Raw genomic sequence first — 25,327 nt, forward strand, 5'->3', positions numbered from 1 at the left:
CAGCCTGGCCAACATGGCAAAACCCCATCTCTATTAAAAACACAAAAAATTAGCCGAGTGTGGTGGCAGGTGCCTGTAATCCCAGCTACTGGGGAGGCTGAGGTGGGAGAATTGCTGGAACCCAGGAGGCGGGGGCTGTAGTGAGCCGAGATCATGCCACTGCACTCCAGCCTGAGTGACAGAGCGAGACTCATGTCTCAAAAACAAACAAACAAATCACTGATCCAAATAAATTTGACTTTCAAAAAATCTATATCATAATCTCCATTTTTTCACTCACGACGATATTCTCACCTATTTCTATATCTATATCCATACTTATTGTAGAAAACCGGGGGCAAGACAAGTATAAAGCAGAAAATAAAAACCATCATTATTCAGAGACAATAATTTTGTAGACTGAACACTGGTAGTATCAGCTCTTCACAAACAACCATAGAAGTTCATGACTTTCTTTTCTTGGGATAAATTTGAAAAAAGTTCAGTTGCTCAAAAACCATGAATTAGCTACCTACTATGTGCTCACTGCTTTGTTAGGAGCTGAGAGAGATATAAGAGGCTTCCAGGGAACTCCTGGACAATCCTTCCTCAGATGGCGAGAGAGAATGTCTTGGCTATTTGTCATGTGACAACAGTTCTGTCACCGAGGAACACATGGAATGCATAAACTGTCATCAGTAGAGCATGGTACAGCAAGGCCTTGGCTGTTCCAGTCTATGAGATTATTTATTTAGTTTTACCAAATACAAAAGAACAAGGGTATGAGATGTTCAGTTTATAACTTGCACTAGATCATGAGAATTTTTAAATGTTTGCCTCTTTGTAAACCTTTGTTAAAGAGGAGAAAGACTGGTTTCTGGTCGACCCAAAAGAGAGAGAAACAGCTGTTAACTGGATGTCACCAGTTACACCATGGGAGCAAATTAGAGACCAGGTTGCATTCACAGAGCCTGGCTTTTTGTCCACCTCTCCTAAGATGAGATGCTGGAAGTTTTCAGTTATGTTGAGAAATGAGTATGAATAGTATCTAGTTATTAGTTAATGTTATTTCAAGTAGAAAATAAAAGGAAACAGGTGAAAGCCTCTTCTTTCTTGGTGTTCTGATCCCTTCACTCACTGCATCCTAAAAAGTTCATACGAATATATTGGGATCTCCAAAGAAGGAGATAGATTTTCCCTGAATGTTGTTAAGAACAATATTTTTATGGTACATTTTTTTTTTTTATAAATCCTTCTTTTAGATTTTAAAATCTAAAATCCTTCTTGGCTAGGTGAGGTGGCTCATGCCTGAAATCTCAGCACTTTGGGAGGCTGAGGCAGGAGGATCACTTGAGGCCAGGAGTTTCAGACCCAGCTCTACCCAAAATTAAAAAAATTAGCTGGGCATGGTGGTGTATGCCTGTCATCCCAGCTACTCAGGAATCTGAGGCAGGAGGAACACTTGAGCCCAGGAGTTTGATACTGCAATGAGCTATAATCAGGCTACTACACTCCAGCCTGGGTGACAGAGCGAGACTCTGTCTTTAAACAACAACAACAACTCTCTTAAACAAAGACCTAATCACTAGCATCATGGGCTCTCCATCTTCAACCTTATACTCCTCTAATAAAAACCCAAGTGTTCTTCTTGATCTGACCCTTGCCTAAATCACCAGCATCTGCTCTTGCCCTGCCTCCCTCACCCTCCCTTTTCTCAGTTTCTGGCCTGTGATAAGCTCTTTCCTACCTTCCTGTCTTCCATAAGTCATGCTGTCCACTGCTCTGTGTCTCCATAATGCCTGTTCCTTTTCCAGAAATCAGCTCAAAGCTTTCTCAAACAAGTTTTTCCTAACTCCTCTGACTAAAGTCCTTTAGTTACGCTGTTAAACAGCACCCTACAGTTTCCTTTCATAGTACCTTTATTATAGCCATGTATTTTTTTTTTTTTTGAGACAGGGTCCCTCTCTGTCACCAAGGCTGGAGTGCAGTGACACGATCATGGCTCACTGTAACCTTGACCTCCCTGGGCTCAGGCGATCCTCCTAGCTCCACCTCCTAAATAGCAGGGACTAATTTTTATTTTGTTAAGATGAGTTTTCATCATGTTACTCAGGCTGATCTCAAACTCCTGGGCTCATCCACCTGCCTTGGCCTCTCAAAGGGCTGGGATTACAGGCATGAGCCACCATACCGTCCTGTCATTTTTTTAAAAGCTCAAGTTAGTGGTTTATTGTCTGTCTCCCATGCTTCATCAAGGCAGGGACCATGTGGTCCTGTCTGCTGCTACATTCCAGTACCCAGCACTTGACTTGCACTTGGTAAACACTCAAGTATTTATTGAATAAGTACATGAATGAAGTACATTTCAACCTTATGCGAGAAAAGACTAACACTTATCTATTAATTCTCTAAGAATTACACATTAAAACACTTACCTTGTGCCAAAAGCTAAGGTTCACAGACCCTCAAGGAGCTATTTGTTGGAATAAAACATAAACATAGAATAAATGTTACCCATGGTTTTGTCTCCAGCTCCTAGGAGTGAGACATTATAAAATGTTATTATTATTAAAAAGAATTTTCTGTAAATCATTTGGGTTTGATATGTAGCCATTTAGGAATAATGTAAGTTGGAATGTCTAAGAAATAAAAGGTCACATAAAGGGAAAATTTCTCTTCCATTCTCTCTTTTTTTTTTTTTGAGATGGAGCCTCAATGGAATCTTGCTCTGTTGCCCAGGCTGGAGTGCAGTGGCATGATCTTGGCTCACTGCAACCTCTGCCTCCTGGGTTTGAGCAATTCTCCTGCCTCAGTCTCCCGAGCAGCTGGGATTACAGGCACGCGCCACCATGCCCGACTAATTTTGGATTTTTAGTGGAGATCTGGTTTCACCATGTTGGTCAGGCTGGTCTCGAACTCCCAACCTCAGGTGATCCGCCCACTTTGGCCTCCCAAAGGGCTGGGAATACAGGCGTGAGCCACCACGCCGGGCCTCTTCTACTCTCTATAAATGTAAACTAACCATTCTGTGTTGTATTTTAAGAGGTAAGCTAGCAAGCTGTTGTATACATAGGTGAGAGTAACCAATAAACAACTGAGGGAGCCAATACTACATCAATGAAAGCTGTTTCATAGCAGCTCTCATTTCATTTCATAAAATAGTCTAAGTAGTCATAGCTACTACTTGGACTATGTTATATTCAAAGTTTCAAAAACCTTTAAAAATATGTGCATAGCACAAGAGTGCAATTAGGCCTCTAAACCCACCTCTATTCTTTTGGCAGCTGCTGCATGCATTGTTTGCATTTGCAGTTTTATGAGTCTTAACACTGACTGCCTTTTATCTATGGCAACTTTCAGATTTCAGAATAAAAACTTACTGATAGTCTAGAAGTGCTTCACTGGTAGGCAATTTAATTTCTTTTGGTGGCCCATCATATGTATCCTTTTTATTTGCTTTCCCTGAGTTTTCCATTGTGCTGGTTAGCTATTAAGAAATATACCTGTTTAGAAAAGAGACATAGGAAAAGTGAAAAATTCCATCTTTGCCTCCCTACTTTTGTTTACTCTAGGTAAGGTACCTCTGGGACTTAATACTGGCTTTCTATCCTGATTGCTTCCATGTCCCCAGATCTAACATTCACCACAATGGTGGAACATCATGAAATGATTGGATTCTTGATACTGGTGAATTCCATGTTTAGCCCATGTATAGCATTCCCTCCACCCAAAACTTTCTAAGAGACTCCCTCTCTTGCATTATTCATCTATATCTGTTGCCCCTATCTAGGTCTTTTAAGAGCAAAGAACTGAGCTTTCTCAATAATTTTATTTCTCCACAGTGTTTTGCAGAGAGACATTAATTAAATGTCTATTAATTTTTCAAAGAAAATGAAAACAAAACTACAATTTTCTATGAGCATGAAGAAGCTAGGATCCAAAAGACTTAAGAATTAGAATCAGGATCCAAAAAAATTAGGTTTGGGCAGGGTTGTTATAAACAGCAAATAAAAGCACACATTGAAGTACTTTTAAAATGGTTGAGATTTACACATGCGAATAATAATAATAATAATGTATTAATAACTGCTCATCAGCTATTAACTGGTTTCATACCTAATAATAAAAAAATCAAAAATACCTTTTAAAAGGGAAAATCAAGACCCACTGTTCACAGATGTTTATAGTAAGCAGGAGTACTTTCATAGGTTTGGTTTGGGTACTAAAGTAGACTTTTCAGATTATAGTCTTCCTTAACACATTTTTATCTTTTAATTTCCACTAATCCTAAAAGAATAAGTACCTAGCCTTAAATAAATGTATCAGTAGTTAAGTGTGGTAGAAAGCATAAAATATAACCTTTGTAATTATTTAAGTGGCTGGAAACTCTCATGATCGTGGGGATGATGTAATTCTTGCGCACTACTGTATTTCCTCACTAAGCACAGTAGACACACAATAAATGCTTGTCAAATAAACACGAGTGGATGCATGAACGAATCAGGCAGACATGGGCTTTAATCCTAGATCCATCACTATTATCTGTGTGACCCTGAATAGGTTACTTAATCTTTTTGAAGAACTTCAGTTTCATCATCTGTCAAGGGAGAAGGATAACAATTCTACTCTAAGAGCTATTGTAAGGATTAAATAAGCTAATATTTAAAGCACCTAGCATAGTGTCTGAGATATAGAAAAAGGCCATATATCTCTAGCTCTATCTCTGTATAGTGCCCCTTCCTCTTTCCCTTCAGTTGTTGCTCCAGGTCAAGCTTCTTCAAATTCTGGGTAACTAAAGCATAGAATGGCTGCCTTCTGCAAGTACAATGATGTGTGGAAAGACTAATCCATAAGCTTTGCTATTGTCAACCTTCATTGATTTGGATCACTGAATTGGCAATCCACATAAATCTTTGTAGACCATTCAGCTCCAAAGTGGAAAAACTTGTTAAAATGAAAACACGTTTTTTCTCTGTAGACATGCTGCCTGCACATTCAGACTTCCAGTGAGTCTGTCTTTATGTCTGTGACTTTTCTAACCAAGTTTGCACTACTCTGTATGTTAACTAATTTGAGCATATACATGAATGCAAATATACCACAATACTTTCCAACTGAAAAGCACACAGATGACACAACAGAAAGATCTAATACATTAGTACATTAAGTAGTCTCTTCTCAAATATGAAAGTATTGAGAATAATTTAATAGGCTCCCACCAAAAGGTGTCATCATGATACCACCACAGTTCACAGAAACTTATCAGCTAAGAAAAGATTACTCTTTGTTTCAGATGCAGAGTTGAATTTTTATATTATTTTCCATTTTAGAATTAGAATTTTAAACTTGACTGTTGCACAAAAAGCATACTGACAAATGTTTCATTTTAAAACAATAACTTACTATTTAGTAATAATTTTTACCATAAAATATTTTATTTAAAAGTTAAAACCAATGTCAACATTAATCTCTTTCTAAGTCATATGGAAGAGATCAAGTGTTACGGTTTTTACCTGCGGTACCCATCTGGTGCTGGAGGAAAAATGACCTCATCCTGCTCAATTACCTTAGTTACCTGGCTTTTATGTTTTTACTCTCTGACTAATGTATAATTACTTACCTAACTGCAGCTTATGGCAAAGGATTTTAATAAAATATGAGTGAAAAGGTGAACCCATTAAAGCACAAGTGCTTTATACATAAACTCTATTAAGATTCATTGTTTCACACACTTTAAGAAAATTAGTAAGCCAATTGGACGGTCTGCTTAATAGCTGCATTTTTGCAATGGGCTCATGATAGTACCTCAACATCTATTTTTGCATTTGATAATGTGCTATAAACCATGGGGACTTTCATAAACATATACAAGGATTCACAGTTCCTGACCACCCAGAAGATTTCTCTCAGTAAAGGGTGAGAATCCTAGAAAAATATTCACAAAGTAAATGCAATTATCTTCCAGGAAGGTTACACTTAGAATATCTGACAAATAGACATCGAATCTGTCAGTAACTACAAACATCTATTCAATGCCTGCTCTGTGCATGGTGCTTTACCTGGCCCCCAATTATAAAGTATAGATGAGGCAAGACCCTACTCAGACAGATAGGAAGACAGAAGCACATGCAGCAGAACTTTAAAAAAATGAGCAGCTTTAAAAGTCTTTGCAAAATCATGCAGATAATGTTAGGGAGATCTTCACCCAGCATGTGACCTCTCTTTTGTGGCCATGTGTGTTTTCCTCTTCCGACTGCGTTTGAGGTCTCTAAAACATACACCGTGATGTAAGGACAGGTAAGCATCCTGGGTTTGAAAGACTCAGGACTCCAGCCAACCGTTCCAGAATCTACTCCATCATTTTCTGTCATAAAATCTTTCAATAAATATTTCCCAAACACCTCTCAGTGAAAAGCCATCAGTTTATTTACTAAAAATGGACATATCACAATCATTTTTTTCATACGTACTGTTATCCCATACTGCTTTGGCTCTGCAAAGTTACCTATAGAACACACAGTGTATCCCTTCCTGCACTATCTCAGCATCCTGGCTCAGTATCTAGAAAGTTTAAAATAAATGACTCTCTTTTTTTTTTTTTTTTTTTTTTTTTTTTAATGAGACAGGGTCTGGCTCTGTCACCCAAGCTAAAATGCAGGCTCATTGCAACTTCTGCCTCCCAGGTGCAAGTCATCCTCCCACATCACCTCCAGAGTAGCTGGGATTACAGGCGCATGCCACCATGCCTGGCTAATTTTTTAATTTTTTGTAGACAGGGGATTTCGCCATGTTTCTCAGGATGGTCTTGAACTCCTGAGCTCAAGGGATCCACCCACCTTGGCCTCCCAAAGTGCTAGGATTACAGGCATGAGCCACCGCACTTGGCCCAAAATGACTATTTTCATGACTTTGTGAAGGCGTGAATATCCAGAAGCCTCCCAATGACTCCTCTCCTAATTCTGTGGAGGCTGGGAGGGATGACAGTTCTGCCCTAGTACCTTTCTGGACATATAAAATGGAGCTTGAGGTTTGATAGCTAATGTTTTACATAAAATGTAGATTAAAATGAAAGATATTTACTTAACAGCATTAGCAATGACAGAAGTTCAGAATAAGATTCCATCAAGGCATGAGAGCATGATATAAAAGATCTCTATTTGGGTGCTAGGAGTCTTGAAGTCTAGCTGTGGCTCAGCCATTAACTAGCTAGAAACTGAGCCATTAACTGCATGGTTTTGAACTGCAGTTCCCAAATTATACTGGATTCTCAGCTATAAACTGTAAGCCTAATAAAAGTAATAGTAGTAGTAGTAATGCAGTACTTCCAAAAGCCTTATTAAAGAGCAATCTAACTTAGAAGGCACATACCTCACTATAATGTTAATTGCAAAGCTGAAATACATATTCAAAACCATTCACGGTACTCATCTTCAACAAAATACAATTCCTTTGATGCTAGTGACACCTAACTACTTCAATAAACCCTCATCTTGGGAATTCAAAAACACATGTATCCTTTAATATTTAAATTCGTCTTGAGAAGCCTCTTCTTACTGTCCTAACTAGTGATAAATAACCTCGCCTTGTGGCCCCACAACAATTTGTACTTTTTTTTTCCACAATGTATGGCTTGTAATAGACAGTGTCTATTTTTCCCATCTTTGTGTTCATGTTTATTCAATGTTTAGCTTCCGCTTATAATGAGAATGTGCAGTATTGCTTTTGGGTTCTTGCATTAGTTTGCTTAGGATAATGGCCTCCAGCTGCATCCATGTTGCTGCAAAGGACACGGTTTTGTTCTTTTTATGGCTGTGTAGCATTCCATGGTGTATGTGTACTACATTTTCTTTATCTAGTCCACAACTGATTAGCATCTTGGTTAATTCTATGTCTTTGCTACTGTGAACAGTGCTGCGATGAACATGAGTCCATGTGTCTGTTTCACAGAATGATTTATTTTCCTTAAGGTATATATCCAGTAACAAGATTGCTGGGTTGAATGGTATTTCTGTTTTAAGTTCTTTGAGAAATCTTCACACTGCTTTCCACATGTTCTTTAATACTCCCACCGGCAGTGTATAAGTGTTTCCTTTTCTGCTAAACCTCACCAGCCTCTGTTGTTTTTTGTCTTTTTAATAATTGCCATTGTGATTCCTGTGCGATAGTATCTTATCGTGGTTTTGATCTGCATTTATCTAATGATTAGTGATGATGAGCATTTTTTCATATATTTGTTGGCCACGTGTATGTTTTCTTTTGAAAAGTATCTGTTCATGTTCTTTGCCTATTTTTTTTTTTGAGACAGAGTCTCACTCTGTCACCCAGGCTGGAGTGCAGTGGTGCAATCTCGGCTCACTGCAACCTTCACCTCCCGGGTTCAAGTGATTCTCCTGCCTCAGCCTCCCGAGTAGCTGGGACTACAGGCACGTGCCACCATGCCCGGCTAATTTATTTATTTATTTATTTTGTATTTTTAGTAGAGGCGGGGTTTCACCGTGTTAGCCAGGACTATCTCGATCTCCTGACCTCATGGTCTGCCTGCCTCAGCCTCCCAAAGTGCTGGGATTACAGGCGTGAGCCACCACACCTGGCCTGTCCTTCTCTTATTTTTAAATGGCGTTATTTGCTTTTTGTTTGCTAAATTAAGTTCCTTATAGATTCTGGATATTAGATCTTTGTTGGATGCATGGTTTGTGAATATTTTCTCCCATTCTGCAGGTTGTCTGTTTACTCTGTTGATAGTTTCTTTTGCTGTGCAGAAGCTCTTTAATTAGTCCCACTTGTCTATTTTTTGTTGTTGTGGCAGTTGCTTTTGGGGATTTAGTCATAAATTCTTTGCCAAGGCCAATGTCCAGAATGGTATTTCCTAGGTTTTCTTCTAGAGTGTTTATTGTTTTAGGTCTCACATTTAAGTATTTAATTCATCTTGAGTTAATTTTTGTATGTGGTAAAAGGAAGGGGTCCAGCTTCAGTCTTCCACATATGGCTAGCCAGTTATCCCAGCACCATTTATTGAATAGGGAGTTCTTCCCCCATTGTTTGTTATCATTGACTCTGTCACGAAACCAGTAGTTGTAGGTGTGTGGCTTTATTTCTGGGTCCTTTAACCTGTTCCATTAGTTTATATGTCTGTTTTTGTAACAGTACCATGTTGTTTGGGTTACTGTAGCCTTGTAATATAGTTTGAAGTTGGGTAGTGTGATTCCCCTGGCTTTGCTCTTATTGTTTGGGGTTGATTTGGTGATTAGGGCTCTGTTTTGGTTCCATATGAATTTTAGAATAGTTTTGTTTAATTCCATGAAAAATGACATAGACTGTTTCTCTATTTGTTTGTGTTCATCTCTGATTTATTTCAGCAGTGTTTTGAAATTCTCATTGTAGAACTCCTTTACCTTCTTGGTAAGCTGTATTCCTAGGGTTTTTTTTTTTTTTTTTTTTTTTAAGGCACCAAGACTTTTATTTACCCACCTTCCTGCTTTTTTTTTTTTTTTTAACATAAACATTATGGAACAAATTATTCTCTTTTTGACCCAGGGTTGTGATAGGAATTATCTTGTTACAAAGTGGTAGCAGATCTATGCTTGCTTTTATGTTTTTATGGCCCCTCTCAACCTTTGGCTATCAATTCTCTGTCCTTTCTTAGTTGTCCCTTAACAGTCTATTCTAACTCCCATAAAACAGAGACTAAAAGTACCAACCTCATTGTTATGAGGTGGAAGAGAAGGCCCAGCACTAAGTCAGGCTCTCAGGAAAATTCAAACAACAGTTCCTCTTTGCCCTTCAATATAGCTGCTTCTTTTCTGTCATGGGCTGAGGTACCACTGAACCCGTGAACCAAGCACACAGGTATAAGTCCACAGACTGGGTGAATGCCTAGATGGTAAAGTATATGGGCTTTGTGACTCCATTACCAACTTCCAGGCTAAGGAAGGACTGACTTAGTGAGAAGTTCCAAGATCACTGAATTCATAATTCCCTGTGGCTGTCTCCCTTGTACCTCTATCATGACCAAGGCTTCAGGAGTGGCCTCTCAATTCCCCCTGCCACACTTGGAACCGTATGAGGGATGCAGCAGAGGTCAAAAACTGAGTGAACAGCCCCAGGGAGTCAACAGAGGACACTGACAAACCAATCACAAAGTGGGTGCCATTTGCTTTTAGGGAGGAGAGGCAGGGCCTGGACAAGGACAGCAGTTGGAAGGTGAAGGGCAAGTCTGGCTTTCAGTAGTGGTAGTGATCTGGCTTGAAGGGGCCATCAGGGGACAAGTACAGGTAATGAGCTTGCAGCTCATCAGCTTGGTCAATTTCACATTCAGCTTGCCCAGGTGGGCTTCAGCCATTGCCTCATTCAGCTTCTTGGGCAGGAAGAGGACCATAACCTGGTACTTGTCTGGGTGGGTCTGGAGCTCACTCTGCGCCATCACTTGGTTGGTGAAGGAGTTACTTATCAAGAAGCTGGGGTGGCCCATGGCACAACCCAGGTTGACCAGCTGACTGTCAGCTAGCAGGATGATGTGGTGTGCATTCTTCAGCTGATACCAGTCCACCTGGAGCTTGATGTTGACTCTCTCCACAGTGTTCTTGTTGAGTCACTTGACATCAATCTCCATGTCAAGGTGTCCAGTGTTACACATGATGGCATCATCCTTCATCTGCTTAAAGTGCCGGCCAAGGATGATGTTAACACAGCCTGTGGTGGTGACAAAGATGTTGTCCTCCGGACAGGCCTCGTCTATGGTAGCCACCTCATAGCCCTTCATGGCAGCCTGCAGTGTGTTGATGGGGTTGATCTTGATGATGATGACATGGGCCTGAAACCCCACAGGGCCTGGGCACAGCCTTTGCCCGTGTCGCCACAGCCTGCTACCACTGCTACCTTGCTGGCAATCATCACGTCTGTGGCCCACTTGATGCCATCTATGAGGGACTCCTGACAGCTAGAGAGGTTGTCAAACTTGCTCTTGGTGACGGAGTTGTTGACATTGATGGCAGGCACTTTCAGGATCCCATTGGCCATCATCTTGTGTAGCTTGTGGACCCTAGTCAGGGTCTCCTTGAAGATGCCTCACATCCCCGACAAGAGCTGTGGGTACTTGGTGCGGATGAGGTTGGTGGGGGCCCCAGCGACATCCAGAATCACGTTGAGGAGCCCATCTTTGAAGTATAATGTCCTCTTGGTGCACCACAGGTACTCCTCCTCTGTTTCGCCCTTCCAGGTGTACAACTGGAATGCCAGCCTTGGCAATGGCAGCTGCTGCATGGTCTTGGGTGATGTTGCAGCTGGACCACTGCAGCTTGGCACCCAGAGTAATGAGGGTCTCAATGAGGATGGCCGTCTCTATGGGTCCTATGGAGGCAACTGGTGATGCGGCTGCCCTTCAAAGGTTTGGAGGGTCCAGTACAGCTCCCACATGCACATCGGGCCCGGCATCTGGTTCTCCACAATATCCAGGGCTTTGCGTCCCCAGGAGGCCAGGCCAATGTCAGTGACTTTGTAGGGCAGTTTGTCAGACATGCTGGTGGTGCTTGTGATAGACATGGCTGAAGGGGCCCAAGCCTCGATCTGGGGACAGGCACTGGGGGTATGGCACTGGGCAGGGGGTTCCTAGGTAGTTTATTCATTTTGTGGCTACTGCAAATGAGATTGCACAGAACACATGTTTAACTCAATTAGAAATAGTCTCCAGTAAATGTTTTTTAAAATCCTGAATTAATTTAAAGCCATTCAGTGGTAATAGTACCACCTAAGCATTAATTTTAAAAATTGAGACCTCTTTTCATATTGATTATGTAAATATGATAGGGCCCAAAATCGTTAGTGTTAAAATGTAAAATTTGTCCGGTTTGGAAATATGTTAAAATCATATATTAAAATCAAGGTATTTAAAAATATCTAGATGAGTGACATTTTTAAGTTTCACTTGGATGACTGATGATGTACATTACATTAGCATGTATTTTCTTCACCAATCCTTTAGTCATGGCACATTTTTCTACCGCAGTACCCAAATTATATTGGAGTCTTAGCTTTAAATTAGTCCGTCTTCTGATCCAGAGTTGCTAATATCAAATAGTTTGAACTGCAGTATATTACACTAACTTCTCTAGTAACCAGAACTACATTTTTTCCAACTCTTACTGTCCTTCAGTTTTAGAATTATCAACAAAGAAAATAAAAATAACTATGAAAATATTATTGTGAGGATAAGGGAAAAATATGCAATAATAATGGTAGAGAACAAAAAGGCTTCTTTCTACCTTCAAATAGCAGTAGTGAGTCTAAAGAGGATCTTCTGGAAGTGGCTGTAAGGCAATCCATGAGCAATTATCACATAGACTGATAAATATCCAGTCATTATTTTTCTCCTCTGTTATCACAGGAATCTTTCTTTTCCTTTTTTTTGGGGGGGGAGGGGCTTAGATAGGGCACCTTTTCCCATCTCTTAATCACTTCCTCAACTCTCTCTCTTGCCCAGCAGAAAATTATGGGATAAGGAAGGGAGTGAGGAATCAAACATGGTACTGTACAAATGTGACAAATTCATAAAAGAAACCAAGTGTTCTCTTTAGAAGAATGTTGTAGTATCCAGAGCAAGAAGTTGAAACCAATCTATGAATTGGGATATGAGGGTAAAAGACATCAATAACACACTTAGCACATATGAAGTACCCACAGGGGAAGAGCATTGCGCGGGTATTGAGAAGGATGCAAGAATATGTGAGGTCCTCAGAAAGCATTCACTAGACTCAGAATTTGGTGAGACGGGCACTAAGAGAAGCAAGACCGAGCTTAGTCCCAGCTCCTGCACAGAGTTGTATAACCTCGGCCAAGTCTCTGAACCTCTGACCTGTTTCCTTCTCCATCTGTCCTAGCTTCTGTCCAGGCTATGAGGCTCCAGACGCTTTGGGAAAACTGTCAAGTGATAAACCTCATAAGAATGGAAGGCATTCTTATTCTACACTGCCTCTGCTGTGTGCTAGGGGCTGTGTGAGGGCACCGTGAAGGTTACAAACCTGAATCAAATTCAGAGCCTGCCTTTCGAGAGGGCAAATAACGTATCCAAGGATTCTACCGCAAGGCAGAGAGATGGGTTAACATTCTGATCAGATTAAAAAGGCCTGCCCTCCTTCTCATCTCCTGGGTGGAGAAGAGGAGTGGGCCTATCAGAGCCCTTCCCAGCAGCTCCTAACGGCCCAAGAACGGCGCTTCGTGGACAAGAGCAGGAGGGCGCGACCCCCAGGCTGATCTCGAAGCGGCGCAAGCCCAGGCCCGTGGAGAGGGGCCCGTGGAGAGTGGAGCCCGTGGAGGGTGGTCGGGGGGAAGCTTATAAAGTCTTCAGTGTCAGACTGGAAGGAGTCGGGGGCCAAGAAAAGAGGCCAGCCAGTCTCCTGACATCCCCTCCACAGCCTGTAGGTCGGATACCCGGTCCTGGGCGGACAGCTCGCACTTCGTTCATCCCGCGGGCCAGGCCTACCGGCTCCACCGCAGCCGCTGCCGCGCCCTGCATTTCCAAGACAACCGACGTCCTCCTCCCTACTCCCTCCCCACCCGCCCTAGCTTAGCCGCGAACGGCGGGCCGAGCGCGCCATCTGGTGGCGGCGCAGGGAAGGGTCCCGGACGAGGGCCCGCGCTGCCACCTTGGTAGCCGCGGTCGCGCTCTTCCGCCTTCCTCCGCGCGGGGTTTTCGGCGTCCCTCAGCCAGCTGGTTTCAAACGCTTTCGCGCTCTTAGGCTGCCTTTAGTCGCAAGCCTGGAGGTTGGTGACTGTAGACACAGGGCCCACGGGCTTTGTGCTGTGACCGTGAACAGGTCATTTGGGTCTCAGAGTTTGTGTCTTCCGCTGTAAAATGAGACGCCTGGACTCGGTGGCGGTTTCCGCACAGTTCGGGGGACGGGGACGGGGACGGGGCCCGGTTGTGTGGTGAGGCTTCTGCGCGCCTCTGCCCCGCTGCGCTCCTTCCACCATGGCGGCTTGTCTTCTTTCTACTTTTGTGCACTAATTCTTTGGTTTTAGCTCTTAATAAGAATGGCAGATCCCTGGACTAAATGCTTACAGGACACCTTCCTGCTGTATAAGTCCTTGATTCTGTTTTTCTTCTCGCTTTCCTTTTTTTGTTCCTAAACCTTAAGAAAGGAATTTAAGTCCAGCATTTCCCTCTCTTCGCTTTTTGCTGTTGTTTCCTCCGAGAGAGACAAAGAAAAGCCTACACGTACAGCCTTTAAAGTTCCTCTTTCCTCTCCTACATTATTTCTCATTATCTGCCGCAAGATAATTTTCTTTTTTTTGTACTTTGACACTGGCTCTGAATGGACAACTTTCTTTTACATCCTAGGAGCGTCTATGTCCTGGTAGTTACATTTCAGCCAATTACTTATCCTTTTGTTCTAGGAAGACAGAAATGAGCCTCCCTTAGGCTTCCCTGCTGCCTTCGTAAGTCACCTGTTTGGCATTCTTGAATTTGTTTTTTAAAAAATGGATTATCATATTTTTTATTCATGCTGTGTTATATTAATAACGTATTAACTTGAAGGGAACTGAAGCAGTTAATAAAAATACTAAGCAGCTTTTGGTTAAGGGAGTTTTTCTCATCAGTAAAATATACAAAAATTAATCATTATTAGAGATAACTGATGTGTTCCACCTCATTTTAACCTCCCTTTAGTCTATCAGTGTTGTATTTATTAAGTGCCAGGAATTTGCTATGATCTACACATCTGATAAATGTTGTTCTGTTAATCTGGTTTTCCCTAAAATAACATCATCAGATGGGATTATAGGATAAAATTATTAAGAGTGCAAATTCAAGAGAAAAAGCTACCAGCGGAAAATTTTTAAAGCATGGCGATTTTTTAGTTAAATAGAAAAGCAATTTGTGATTCTTCAGCACTTTGAATTTATTCCCACATCATTTCCTTTAAATCTTAGGCCTGCTTCTTTTATGAGAGCCTGGGCCCCTAGTGAAAAAATGTACTTTTACCTATTGTTTATATCCTGCACAATTTTTCTTATGGTGTTTACCAGTTGGTGGTCAGTGTGAAGCCAGATAAAAACCATTTGCTGAGTTTCCTCATTTGACCTTGATTTTCTGTTAGCCTTGCCGTGTTGAATGATGTAGAAATAGACGTAGGAAAGTATCTATGGTAGAAAAAGCCAAATATGCTGTCTGTTTTTGGCAAAATCACAAAGAACCTGTTTGATATGAGCAATTGCTGAACAAAAACAACTGCAGGGTCTTATTATTATTAAATCTCACAATAATTTCTAAAGACCTGAACTAGAAATGAACTTACTGCCTTTGCGAACCAGTTCAAACTTTTGGTAAATCAGACATTTTACCTACAGCAGTTACTTTTGAGAAATAGAAAATTTGTGCTACAACTTCCTATCCAATAACTTTGTTCCTCACAAACTTGAAACAATTAAATAGATGCTTTGCAAAAATAAATAATCATGAACTAAAATATTCTCTTAAGGAAAAAAGTATATGCTATCTTTTTTTATTTTTTATTTTATTATTATACTTTAGGTTTTAGGGTACATGTGCACAATGTGCAGGTTTGTTACATATGTATCCATGTGCCATGTTGTTTTGCTGCACCCATTAACTCATCATTTAGCATTAGGTATATCTCCTAATGCTGTCCCTCCCCCCTCCCCCCACCCCACAACAGTCCCCGGAGTGTGATGTTCCCCTTCCTGTGTCCATCAGTTCTCATTGTTCAGTTCCCACCTATGAATGAGAACATGCGGTGTCTGGTTTTTTGTCCTTGCGATAGTTTACTGAGAATGATGGTTTCCAGCTTCATCCATGTCCCTACAAAGGACATGAACTCATCATTTTTTATGGCTGCATAGTATTCCATGGTGTATATGTGCCACATTTTCTTAATCCAGTCTATCGTTGTTGGACATTTGGGTTGGTTCCAACTCTTTGCTATTGTGAATAGTGCCGCAATAAACATACGTGTGCATGTGTCTTTATAGCAGCATGATTTATAGTCCTTTGGGTATATACCCAGTAATGGGATGGCTGGGTCAAATGGTATTTCTAGTTCTAGATCCCTGAGGAATCACCACACTGACTTCCACAATGGTTGAACTAGTTTACAGTCCCACCAACAGTGTCAAAGTGTTCCTATTTCTCCACATCCTCTCCAGCACCTGTTGTTTCCTGACTTTTTAATGATGGCGATTCTAACTGGTGTGAGATGGTATCTCACTGTGGTTTTGATTTGCATTTCTCTGATGGCCAGTGATGATGAGCATTTCTTCATATGTTTTTTGGCTGCATAAATGTCTTCTTTTGAGAAGTGTCTGTTCATGTCCTTTGCCCACTTTTTGATGGGGTTATTTTTTTCTTGTAAATTTGTTTGAGTTCATTGTAGATTCTGGATATTAGCCCTTTGTCAGATGAGTAGATTGCAAAAATTTTCTCCCATTCTGTAGGTTGTCTGTTCACTCTGATGGTAGTTTCTTTTGCTGTGCAGAAGCTCTTTAGTTTAATTAGATCCCATTTGTCAATTTTGGCTTTTGTTGCCATTGCTTTTGGTGTTTTAGTCATGAAGTCCTTGCCCACGCCTATGTCCTGAATGGTATTGCCTAGGTTTTCTTGTAGGATTTTAATGGTTTTAGGTCTAACATTTAAGTCTTTAATCCATCTTGAATTAATTTTTGTATAAGGTGTAAGGAAGGGATCCAGTTTCAGCTTTCTACATATGGCTAGCCAGTTTTCCCAGCACCATTTATTAAATAGGGAATCCTTTCCCCATTTCTTGTTTTTGTCAGGCTTGTCAAAGATCAGATAGTTGTAGATATGCAGCATTATTTCTGAGGGCTCTGTTCTGTTCCATTGATCTATGTCTCTGTTGTGGTAGCAGTACCATGCTGTTTTGGTTACTGTAGCCTTGTAGTATAGTTTGAAGTCAGGTAGCATGATGCCTCCGGCTTTGTTCTTTTAGCTTAGGACTGACTTGGCGATGTGGGCTCTTTTTTGGTTCCATATGAACTTTAAAGTAGTTTTTTCCAATTCTGTGAAGAAAGTCATTGGTAGCTTGATGGGGATGGCATTGAATCTATAAATTACCTTGGGCAGTATGGCCATTTTCACGATATTGATTCTTCCAACCCATGAGCATGGAATGTTCTTCCATTTGTTTGTATCTCTTTTATTTCATTGAGCAGTGGTTTGTAGTTCTCCTTGAAGAGGTCCTTCACATCCCTTGTAAGTTGGATTCGTAGGTATTTTATTCTCTTTGAAGCAATTGTGAATGGGAGTTTACTCAGGATTTGGCTCTCTGTTTGTCTGTGATTGGTGTACAAGAATGCTTGTGATTTTTGTACATTGATTTTGTATCCTGAGACTTTGCTGAAGTTGCTAATCAGCTTAAGGAGATTTTGGGCTGAGAAGATGGGGTTTTCTAGATATACAATCATGTCATCTGCAAACAGGGACAATCTGACTTCCTCTTTTCCTAATTGAATACCCTTTATTTCCTTCTCCTGCCTGATTGCCCTGGCCAGAACTTCCAGCACTATGTTGAATAGGAGTGGTGAGAGAGGGCATCCCTGTCTTGTGCCAGTTTTCAAAGGGAATGCTTCTAGTTTTTGCCCATTCCGTATGATATTGGCTGTGGGCTTGTCGTATATAGCTCTTATTATTTTGAGATACGTCCCATCAATACCTAATTTATTGAGAGTTTTTAGCATGAAGGTTGTTGAATTTTGTCAAAGGCCTTTTCTGCATCTATTGAGATAATCATATGGTTTTTGTCTTTGGTTTTGTTTATATGCTGGATTACATTTATTGATTTGCATATGTTGAAACAGCCTTGCATCCCAGGGATGAAGCCCACTGGATCATGGTGGATAAGCTTTTTGATGTGCTGCTGGATTCGGTTTGCCAGTATTTTATTGAGGATTTTTGCATCAATGTTCATCAAGGATATTGGTCTGAAATTCTCTTTTTTGGTTATGTCTCTGCCAGGCTTTGGTATTAGGACGATGCTGGCCTCATAAAATGTGTTAGGGAGGATTCCCTCTTTTTCTATCGATTGGAATAGTTTCAGAAGGAATGGTACCAGTTCCTCCTTGTACCTCTGGTAGAATTTGGCTGTGAATCCATCAGGTCCTGGACTCTTTTTGGTTGGTAAGCTATTGATTATTGCCACAATTTCAGAACCTGTTATTGGTCTATTCAGAGATTCAACTTCTTCCTGGTTTAGTCTTGGGAGGGTGTATTTGTCGAGGAATTTATCCATTTCTTCTAGATTTTCTAGTTTATTTGCATAGAGGTGTTTGTAGTATTCTCTGATGGTAGATTGTATTTCTGTGGGATCGGTGGTGTTATCCCCTTTTTCATTTTTTATTGCATCTATTTGATTCTTCTCTCTTTTCCTCTTTATTAGTCTTGCTAGCAGTCTATCAATTTTGTTGATCTTTTCAAAAAACCAGCTCCTGGAATCATTAATTTTTTGAAGGGTTTTTTGTGTCTCTATTTCCTTCAGTTCTGCTTTGATTTTAGTTATTTCTAGCCTTCTGCTAGCTTTTGAATGTGTTTGCCCTTGCTTTTCTAGTTCTTTTAATTGTGATGTTAGGGTGTCAATTTTGGATCTTTCCTGCTTTCTCTTGTGGGCATTTAGTGCTATAAATTTCCCTCTACACACTGCTTTGAATGTGTCCCGGAGATTCTGGTATGTTGTGTCTTTGTTCTCGTTGATTTCAAAGAACATCTTTATTTCTGCCTTCATTTCATTATGTACCCAATAGTCATTCAGGAGTAGGTTGTTCAGTTTCCATGTAGTTGAGCGGTTTTGAGTGAGTTTCTTAATCCTCAGTTCTAGTTTGATTGCACTGTGGTCTGAGAGACAGTTTGTTATAATTTCTGTTCTTTTACATTTGCTGAGGAGAGCTTTACTTCAAACTATGTGGTTAATTTTGGAATAGGTGTGGTGTGATGGTGAAAAAAATGTATATTCTGTTGATTTGGGGTGGAGAGTTCTGTAGATGTCTATTAGGTCAACTTTGTGCAGAGCTGAGTTCAATTCCTGGATATCCTTGTTAACTTTCTGTCTCGTTGATCTGTCTAATGTTGACAGTAGGGTGTTAATATCTCCCATTATTATTGTGTGGGAGTTTAAGTCCCTTTGTAGGTCACTCAGGACTTGCTTTATGAATCTGGGTGCTCCTGTGTTGGGTGCATATATATTTAGGATAGTTAGCTCTTCTTGTTGAATTGATCCGTTTACCATTATGTAATGGCCTTCTTTGTCTCTTTTGATCTTTGTTGGTTTAAAGTCTATTTTATCAGAGACTAGGATTGCAACCCCTGCCTTTTTTTGTTTTCCATTTGCTTGATAGATCTTCCTCCATCCCTTTATTTTGAGTCTATGTGTGTCTCTGCACGTGAGATGGGTTTCCTGAATACAGCACACTGATGTGTCTTGACTCCTTATCCAGTTTGCCAGTCTGTGTCTTTTAATTGGAGCATTTAGCCCATTTACATTTAAAGTTAATATTGTTATGTGTGAATTTGATCCTGTCATTATGATGTTAGTTGGTTATTTTGCTCATTAGTTGATGCAGTTTCTTCCTAGCCTCGATGGTCTTTACAATTTGGCATGTTTTTGCAGTGGCTGGTACCGGTTGTTCCTTTCCATGTTTAGTGCTTCCTTCAGGAGCTCTTTTAGGGCAGGCCTGATGGTGACAAAATCACTCAGCATTTGCTTGTCTGTAAAGTATTTTATTTCTCCTTCACTTATGAAGCTTAGTTTGGCTGGATATGAAATTCTGGGTTGAAAATTCTTTAAGAGTGTTGAATATCGGCCCCCACTCTCTTCTGGCTTGTAGAGTTTCTGCTGAGAGATCAGCTGTTAGTCTGATGGGCTTCCCTTTGTGGGTAACCCGACCTTTCTCTCTGGCTGCCCTTAACATTTTTTCCTTCATTTCAACTTTGGTGAATCTGACAATTATGTGTCTTGGAGTTGCTCTTCTCGAGGAGTATCTTTGTGGCGTTCTCTGAATCTGAATGTTGGCCTGTCTTGCTAGATTGGGGAAGTTCTCCTGGATAATATCTTGCAGAGTGTTTTCCAACTTGGTTCCATTCTCCCCGTCATTTTCAGGTACACCAATCAGACGTAGGTTTGGTCTTTTCACATAGTCCCAAATTTCTTGGAGGCTTTGTTTGTTCGTTTTTATTCTTTTTTCTCTAAACTTCCCTTCTCGCTTCATTTCATTCATTTCATCTTCCATCGCTGATACTCTTTCTTCCAGTTGATCCCATCGGCTACTGAGGCTTCTGCAATCTTCGCGTAGTTCTCGATACTTGGCTTTCAGCTCCATCAGCTCCTTTAAGCCCTTCTCTCCATTGGTTATTCTACTTATCCATTCGTCTAATTTTTTTTCAAAGTTTTTAACTTCTTTGCTATTGTTTTAAATTTCCTCCCGTAGCTCGGAGTAGTTTGATCGTCTGAAGCCTTCTTCTCTCAACTCATCAAAGTCATTCTCCGTCCAGCTTTGTTCCGTTGCTGGTGAGGAACTGTGTTCTTTTGGAGGAGGAGAGGTGCTCTGCTTTTTAGAGTTTCCAGTTTTTCTGTTGTGTTTTTTCCCCATCTTTGTGGTTTTATCTACTTTTGGTCTTTGATGATGGTGATGTACAGATGGGTTTTTGGTGTGGATGTCCTTTCTGTTTGTTAGTTTTCCTTCTACCAGACAGGACCCTCAGCTGCAGGTCTGTTGGAGTTTGCTAGAGGTCCACTCCAGACCCTGTTTGGCTGGGTGTCAGCAGCAGTGGCTGCAGAACAGCAGATTTTCGTGAGACCACAAATTCAGCTGTCTGATAGTTCCTCTGGAAGTTTTGTCTCAGAGGAGTACCCAGCCGAGTGAGGTGTCAGTCTGTCCCTACTGGGGGGTGCCTCCCAGTTAGGCTGCTCAGGGGTCTGGGACCCACTTTAAGAGGCAGTCTGTCCTTTCTCAGATCTCCAGCTGCGTGCTGGGAGAACCACTACTCTCTTCAAAGCTGTCAGTCAGACAGGGACATTTAAGTCTGCAGAGTTAAAAATCCTGCTGAATTTTGTTTGTCTGTGCCCTGCCCCCAGAGGTGGAGCCTACAGAGGCAGGCAGGCCTCCCTGAGCTGTGGTGGGCTCCCCCCAGTTCGAGCTTCCTGGCTGCTTTGTTTACCTAAGCAAGCCTGGGCAATGGCGGGCGCCCCTCCCCCAGCCTCGTTGCCGCCTTGCAGTTTGATCTCAGACTGCTTTGCTAGCAATCAGGGATACTCCGTGGGCATAGGACCCTCCGAGCCAGGTGCGGGACACAGTCTCCTGGTGTGTCGTTTTCCAGGCCCGTTGGAAAAGCGCAGTATTAGGGTGGGACTGACCCGATTTTCCAGGTGCCGTCTGTTACCCCTTTCTTTGATTAGGAAAGGGAACTCCCTGCCCCTTTGCACTTCCCGAGTGAGGCAATGCCTCGCCCTGCTTCGGCTCGTGTACAGTGCGCTGCACCGGCTGTGCTGCACCCACTGTTTGGCACTCCCTAGTGAGATGAACCCGGTACCTTAAACGGAGATGCAGAAATCACCCGTCTTCTGTGTTGCTCAGGCTGGGAGCTGTAGACCAGAGCTGTTCCTATTCGGCCATCTTGGCTCCACCCTATGCTATCTTTAAGAAGGAGATTGTTTTAACCCAACATCCATTGTCACGTTGCAGTATTATATTCTAAAATGGGATGGTGTCTCTGTTTATAAGGGTCATATTTTTTCACTTTAAGCCAGAGGCACATACCTGCAGTTCACTTTTTTTCTTTATCTCTCCAAACCAAGTTTAACTTAAATAACCAGAATTCTGGCAAAAAGATATCACATCTCTTTTTTTTCCTTCTTACTTCGTCTGCCTAATTAATTTTTAAAATTACTCTTATGATCTCTCTGTTTTCTCAGATATAAGAGGAGCCCAGGACAGTAAGCTGGAACCAGGGTTTCTTATTCCAGGAACCTGGACTATATGATTTGAATTGTGCTTTAGGGCTTTAGCATGTGATATCACAAGAGTATTTAGTAACAATGAATTGCTGCCTGCTTGCTGTAGTTTTAAAATATGAACACAAAAGGACAAACATATAGACCAATAGAATATAACAAAAAATCAAGAAATACACTTGTACATATATGATCAATTGTTTCAGACAAAAGTGTAAAAGTAACTCAATAAGCAAAGCATAATCTTTTGAACAAATGCGACTGTAACTGTTGGATATGTATTTGGAAAAAGAATGAAGCTTCACTCAGACCAAAAACCATACAAAAAATTAACTCAAAATGAATCATAAAGGTGAAAACTATAAAATTTCTAGAATAAGACAAAAAATCTTCTTGACTTTGCATCAGCCAAGTCTTATATAGGACACAAAAAGCATGATTCAAAAAAGAAAAAAAGAACTTGAACTTCATCAAATTTAAATTTAAAACATCTGCTCTTGAGAGTTTGGTTTTTTTTTTTTTTTTTGTGTTTTTTTGGTTTGTTTGTTTTTTGAGTCAGGGTCTTGCTCTGTCACCCAGGCTGGAATGCAGCAGTATGGAAATGGCTCACTGTAGCCTTGAACTCTCAAGCTTAAGTGATCCTCCTGCCTCAGCCTACCAAGTAGCTGGGACCACAGGCATGTGCCACCATGCTCAACTGATTTTTTAGTATTTTATTTTATTTTTTGTAGAGATGAGGGTCTTGTCTTGTTGCCTAGGCTGGTCTCAAACTCCGAGCCTGAGGCGATTCTCCCGCCTCAGCCTCCCAAAGTGCTGGGATCATAGGCGTGAGCCACCATGCCCAGCCTGTTCTTTAGTTTTAAGAAGATGAAAAGGCAAGACACAGTCTGGAAGAAAACATTTGCAATACATTTACCTGCCAGAAGACTGCGATCTAGAATTTATAAATAATTCCTCAAGCTCAATAAGAAAAAACCCAACTAATTACAAATGCCAAAAGATTTGAATAGACGCTCCAAAACATATATATATTCATGGCCAATTAGCACATGAAAAGATGCTCAATATCATTAGTTATCAGGCAAATGCAAATTTAAACCACAGTGAGATACTACTACACACCTACTAGAATGGCTAACCCTAAAAGACTGACAATACCATGTGTTGTCAAGGATGTGGAGTAACTGGAACTTTCATATATTCCTGATGGAAAAACAAAATGGTGCAATCATTTTGGAAAACAGTTTAGCAGTCTCTTATAAGGTTAAACACATATACTGTATGACCCAGCAACCCCACTCTTAGATATATATTCAAGAGAAATGAAAATGAATGTTCATAGCTGCTTTATTTATAATACTACTTATAAATAAATACTACTTATAAATTCCTTATAAAAAAAGGAATGTTGCCAGCACTTAGGAATGGAAAAAAAAAAGAGTAGGGGGAATGAACTATTGATACATGCAGCAACCTGGATGGGTCTCAAAAGAATTGAGCTAAGTGAAGAAGCCAGGTGTGAAAACTATATGCTGTATCATATGAAATTCTAGAAAAGCCTGGAAGCAGATCAGTGATGGCCCTGAGCTGAGGGGCTGGGGTGTGGGATTGACTGCAAGGGGGCAGGAGAGTACTTCTGGAATAAAGGAAATGCTCTATGTCTTGATTATGGTGGTGGTTACAAGGGTGTATGGATTTGTTAAAACCCATTGAACTATATATTTAAAATGGGTACATTTTATTGTATATAAATTGTACTTTAACATAGTTAATTTTTTAAAAATGGTTTCAGGCTGGGCACGGTGGCTCATGCCTGTAATAACAGCACTTCGGGAGGCCGAGGCAGGTGGATCACCTGAGGTCAGGAGTTTGAGACCAGCCTGACCAACATGGTGACACCCCATCTCTACTGAAAATACAAAATTAGCTGGGTATGGTGGTGCATGCCTGTAATCCCAGCTACTTGGGAAGCTGAGGCAGGAGAATCGCTTGGACCTGGAAGCAGAGGGTACAGTGAACTGAAATTGCACCATTGTACTCCAGCCTGGGCAACAAGAGCAAAACTCCGTCTCAAAAAACAAAACAAAACGAAAAACAACAACAAAATAAATAAATAAAGGTTTCATATTCTTTAACACTCCTCTCTTCAAGAGATGGCATCTCTGTTCCCTCTCTTTGAATCTGGATGGTCTTATGACTACTGTAAGCAAGAGAGTATGGAAATGACTCTGTGTTACTTCTGAGGCTAGGTTATAAAAAGTCATGCAGCTTCCTCTTGGTTCTTTTGGGATACTTGCTCTAGAGGAAGCCAGCTGCCATGTAAGAAGTCCATCTCCTATGAGACAACCATGCTGGAGAGGCGAAGTATAGGTAATGTGGTCCAGCATTCTAGCTGACCCCACCTTATAACCCACAAAGTGCCAGACATGTGAACAAAGTCATCTTGGACTGTCCCAGCTGGCCCATCCATCTGCTAAGTATTGCTGAGTTAATCTCAGTTGAAGCCACAGGAGCGAGAGATCACTGATTACTAACCTACAGGATCTGTGAGCTGTAATAAAGCGGTGGTTGTTTTATTTATTTATTTATTTATTTATTTATTTATTTATTATTATTTTTTGAGACAGAGTCTTGCTCTGTTGCCCAGGCTGGAGTGCAGTGGCGCGATCTCGGCTCACTGCAAGCTCCACCTCGCAGGTTCACGCCATTCTCCTGCCTCAGCCTCCCGAGTAGCTGGGACTACAGGTGCCCGCCACCGTGCCTGGCTAATTTTTTTTTTTTTTTTTTTTTTTTTTTTATATTTAGTAGAGACTGGGTTTCACCGTGCTAGCCAGGATGGTCTCGATCTCCTGACCTCGTGATCCGTCCACCTCGGCCTCCCAAAGTGCTTGGATTGCAGGTGTGAGCCACCACGCCTGGCCTATTTCATTTATTCTTAATTTTTTTTGTAGAGACCAGGTCTCACTGTGTTGCCCAGGCTCATCTTGAACTCCTAGGCTCAAGTGATCCTCCCGCCTCAGTCTCCCAAAGTGTTAGGATTACAGGCATGAGCCACTGCACCCAGCCCAGGTTGTTGTTTTAAACTAATTAGTTTTGTTAGTGTATTAGTTGTCTATTATTGCACAACAAATTACTCCAAAATTTAGCAATTCAAGACAATAATAATCATTTATCATCTCCCAGTTTCTATGGATCAGGAATTTGGGAGCAACTTCACTGGGCAGTTGTAGCTTGTTGTAACTCATGAGGTCAGATGTTGGACAGATTCTATCTCTGCCTGAAGGATTTCTCATTCTAGGGGAAGTGACGAGCAATCAAGTTATTCTGCAATTATAAAACAGTTGGATACTTTCCAGAAAAGGGGTAAAAGCAAGGTGCTA

The 25,327-nt window shown here is 41.1% G+C and overlaps 1 protein-coding gene and 1 pseudogene across 3 annotated transcripts in view; both read right to left on the minus strand.

Annotated features, from left to right (window-relative positions):
• Positions 1–13,488, minus strand: part of CCDC83 (coiled-coil domain containing 83) — a 66,601-nt gene extending 53,113 nt beyond the window's left edge. For 2 of the 3 annotated variants that reach the window (XM_003254585.3, XM_012503035.2), the window contains exons 1-2: positions 12,993–13,488; positions 3,360–3,482 (exon numbers count right to left, since the gene is read on the minus strand). In XM_003254585.3, the coding sequence (XP_003254633.2) occupies positions 3,360–3,454 (95 nt within the window). In that variant the 5' untranslated portion in view covers positions 3,455–3,482; positions 12,993–13,488. Of the gene's footprint in view, positions 1–3,359; positions 3,483–12,992 lie in introns of those variants that run through there. The other variant, XM_030828951.1, reaches the window with a different exon arrangement.
• LOC105738822 lies at positions 10,200–11,493 on the minus strand (annotated as a pseudogene).
• Positions 13,489–25,327: the final 11,839 nt, after the last annotated feature.

The sequence above is a fragment of the Nomascus leucogenys genome, chromosome 15 (genome assembly GCF_006542625.1).
Source record: "Nomascus leucogenys isolate Asia chromosome 15, Asia_NLE_v1, whole genome shotgun sequence".
NCBI classification, from domain to species: domain Eukaryota; kingdom Metazoa; phylum Chordata; class Mammalia; order Primates; family Hylobatidae; genus Nomascus; species Nomascus leucogenys.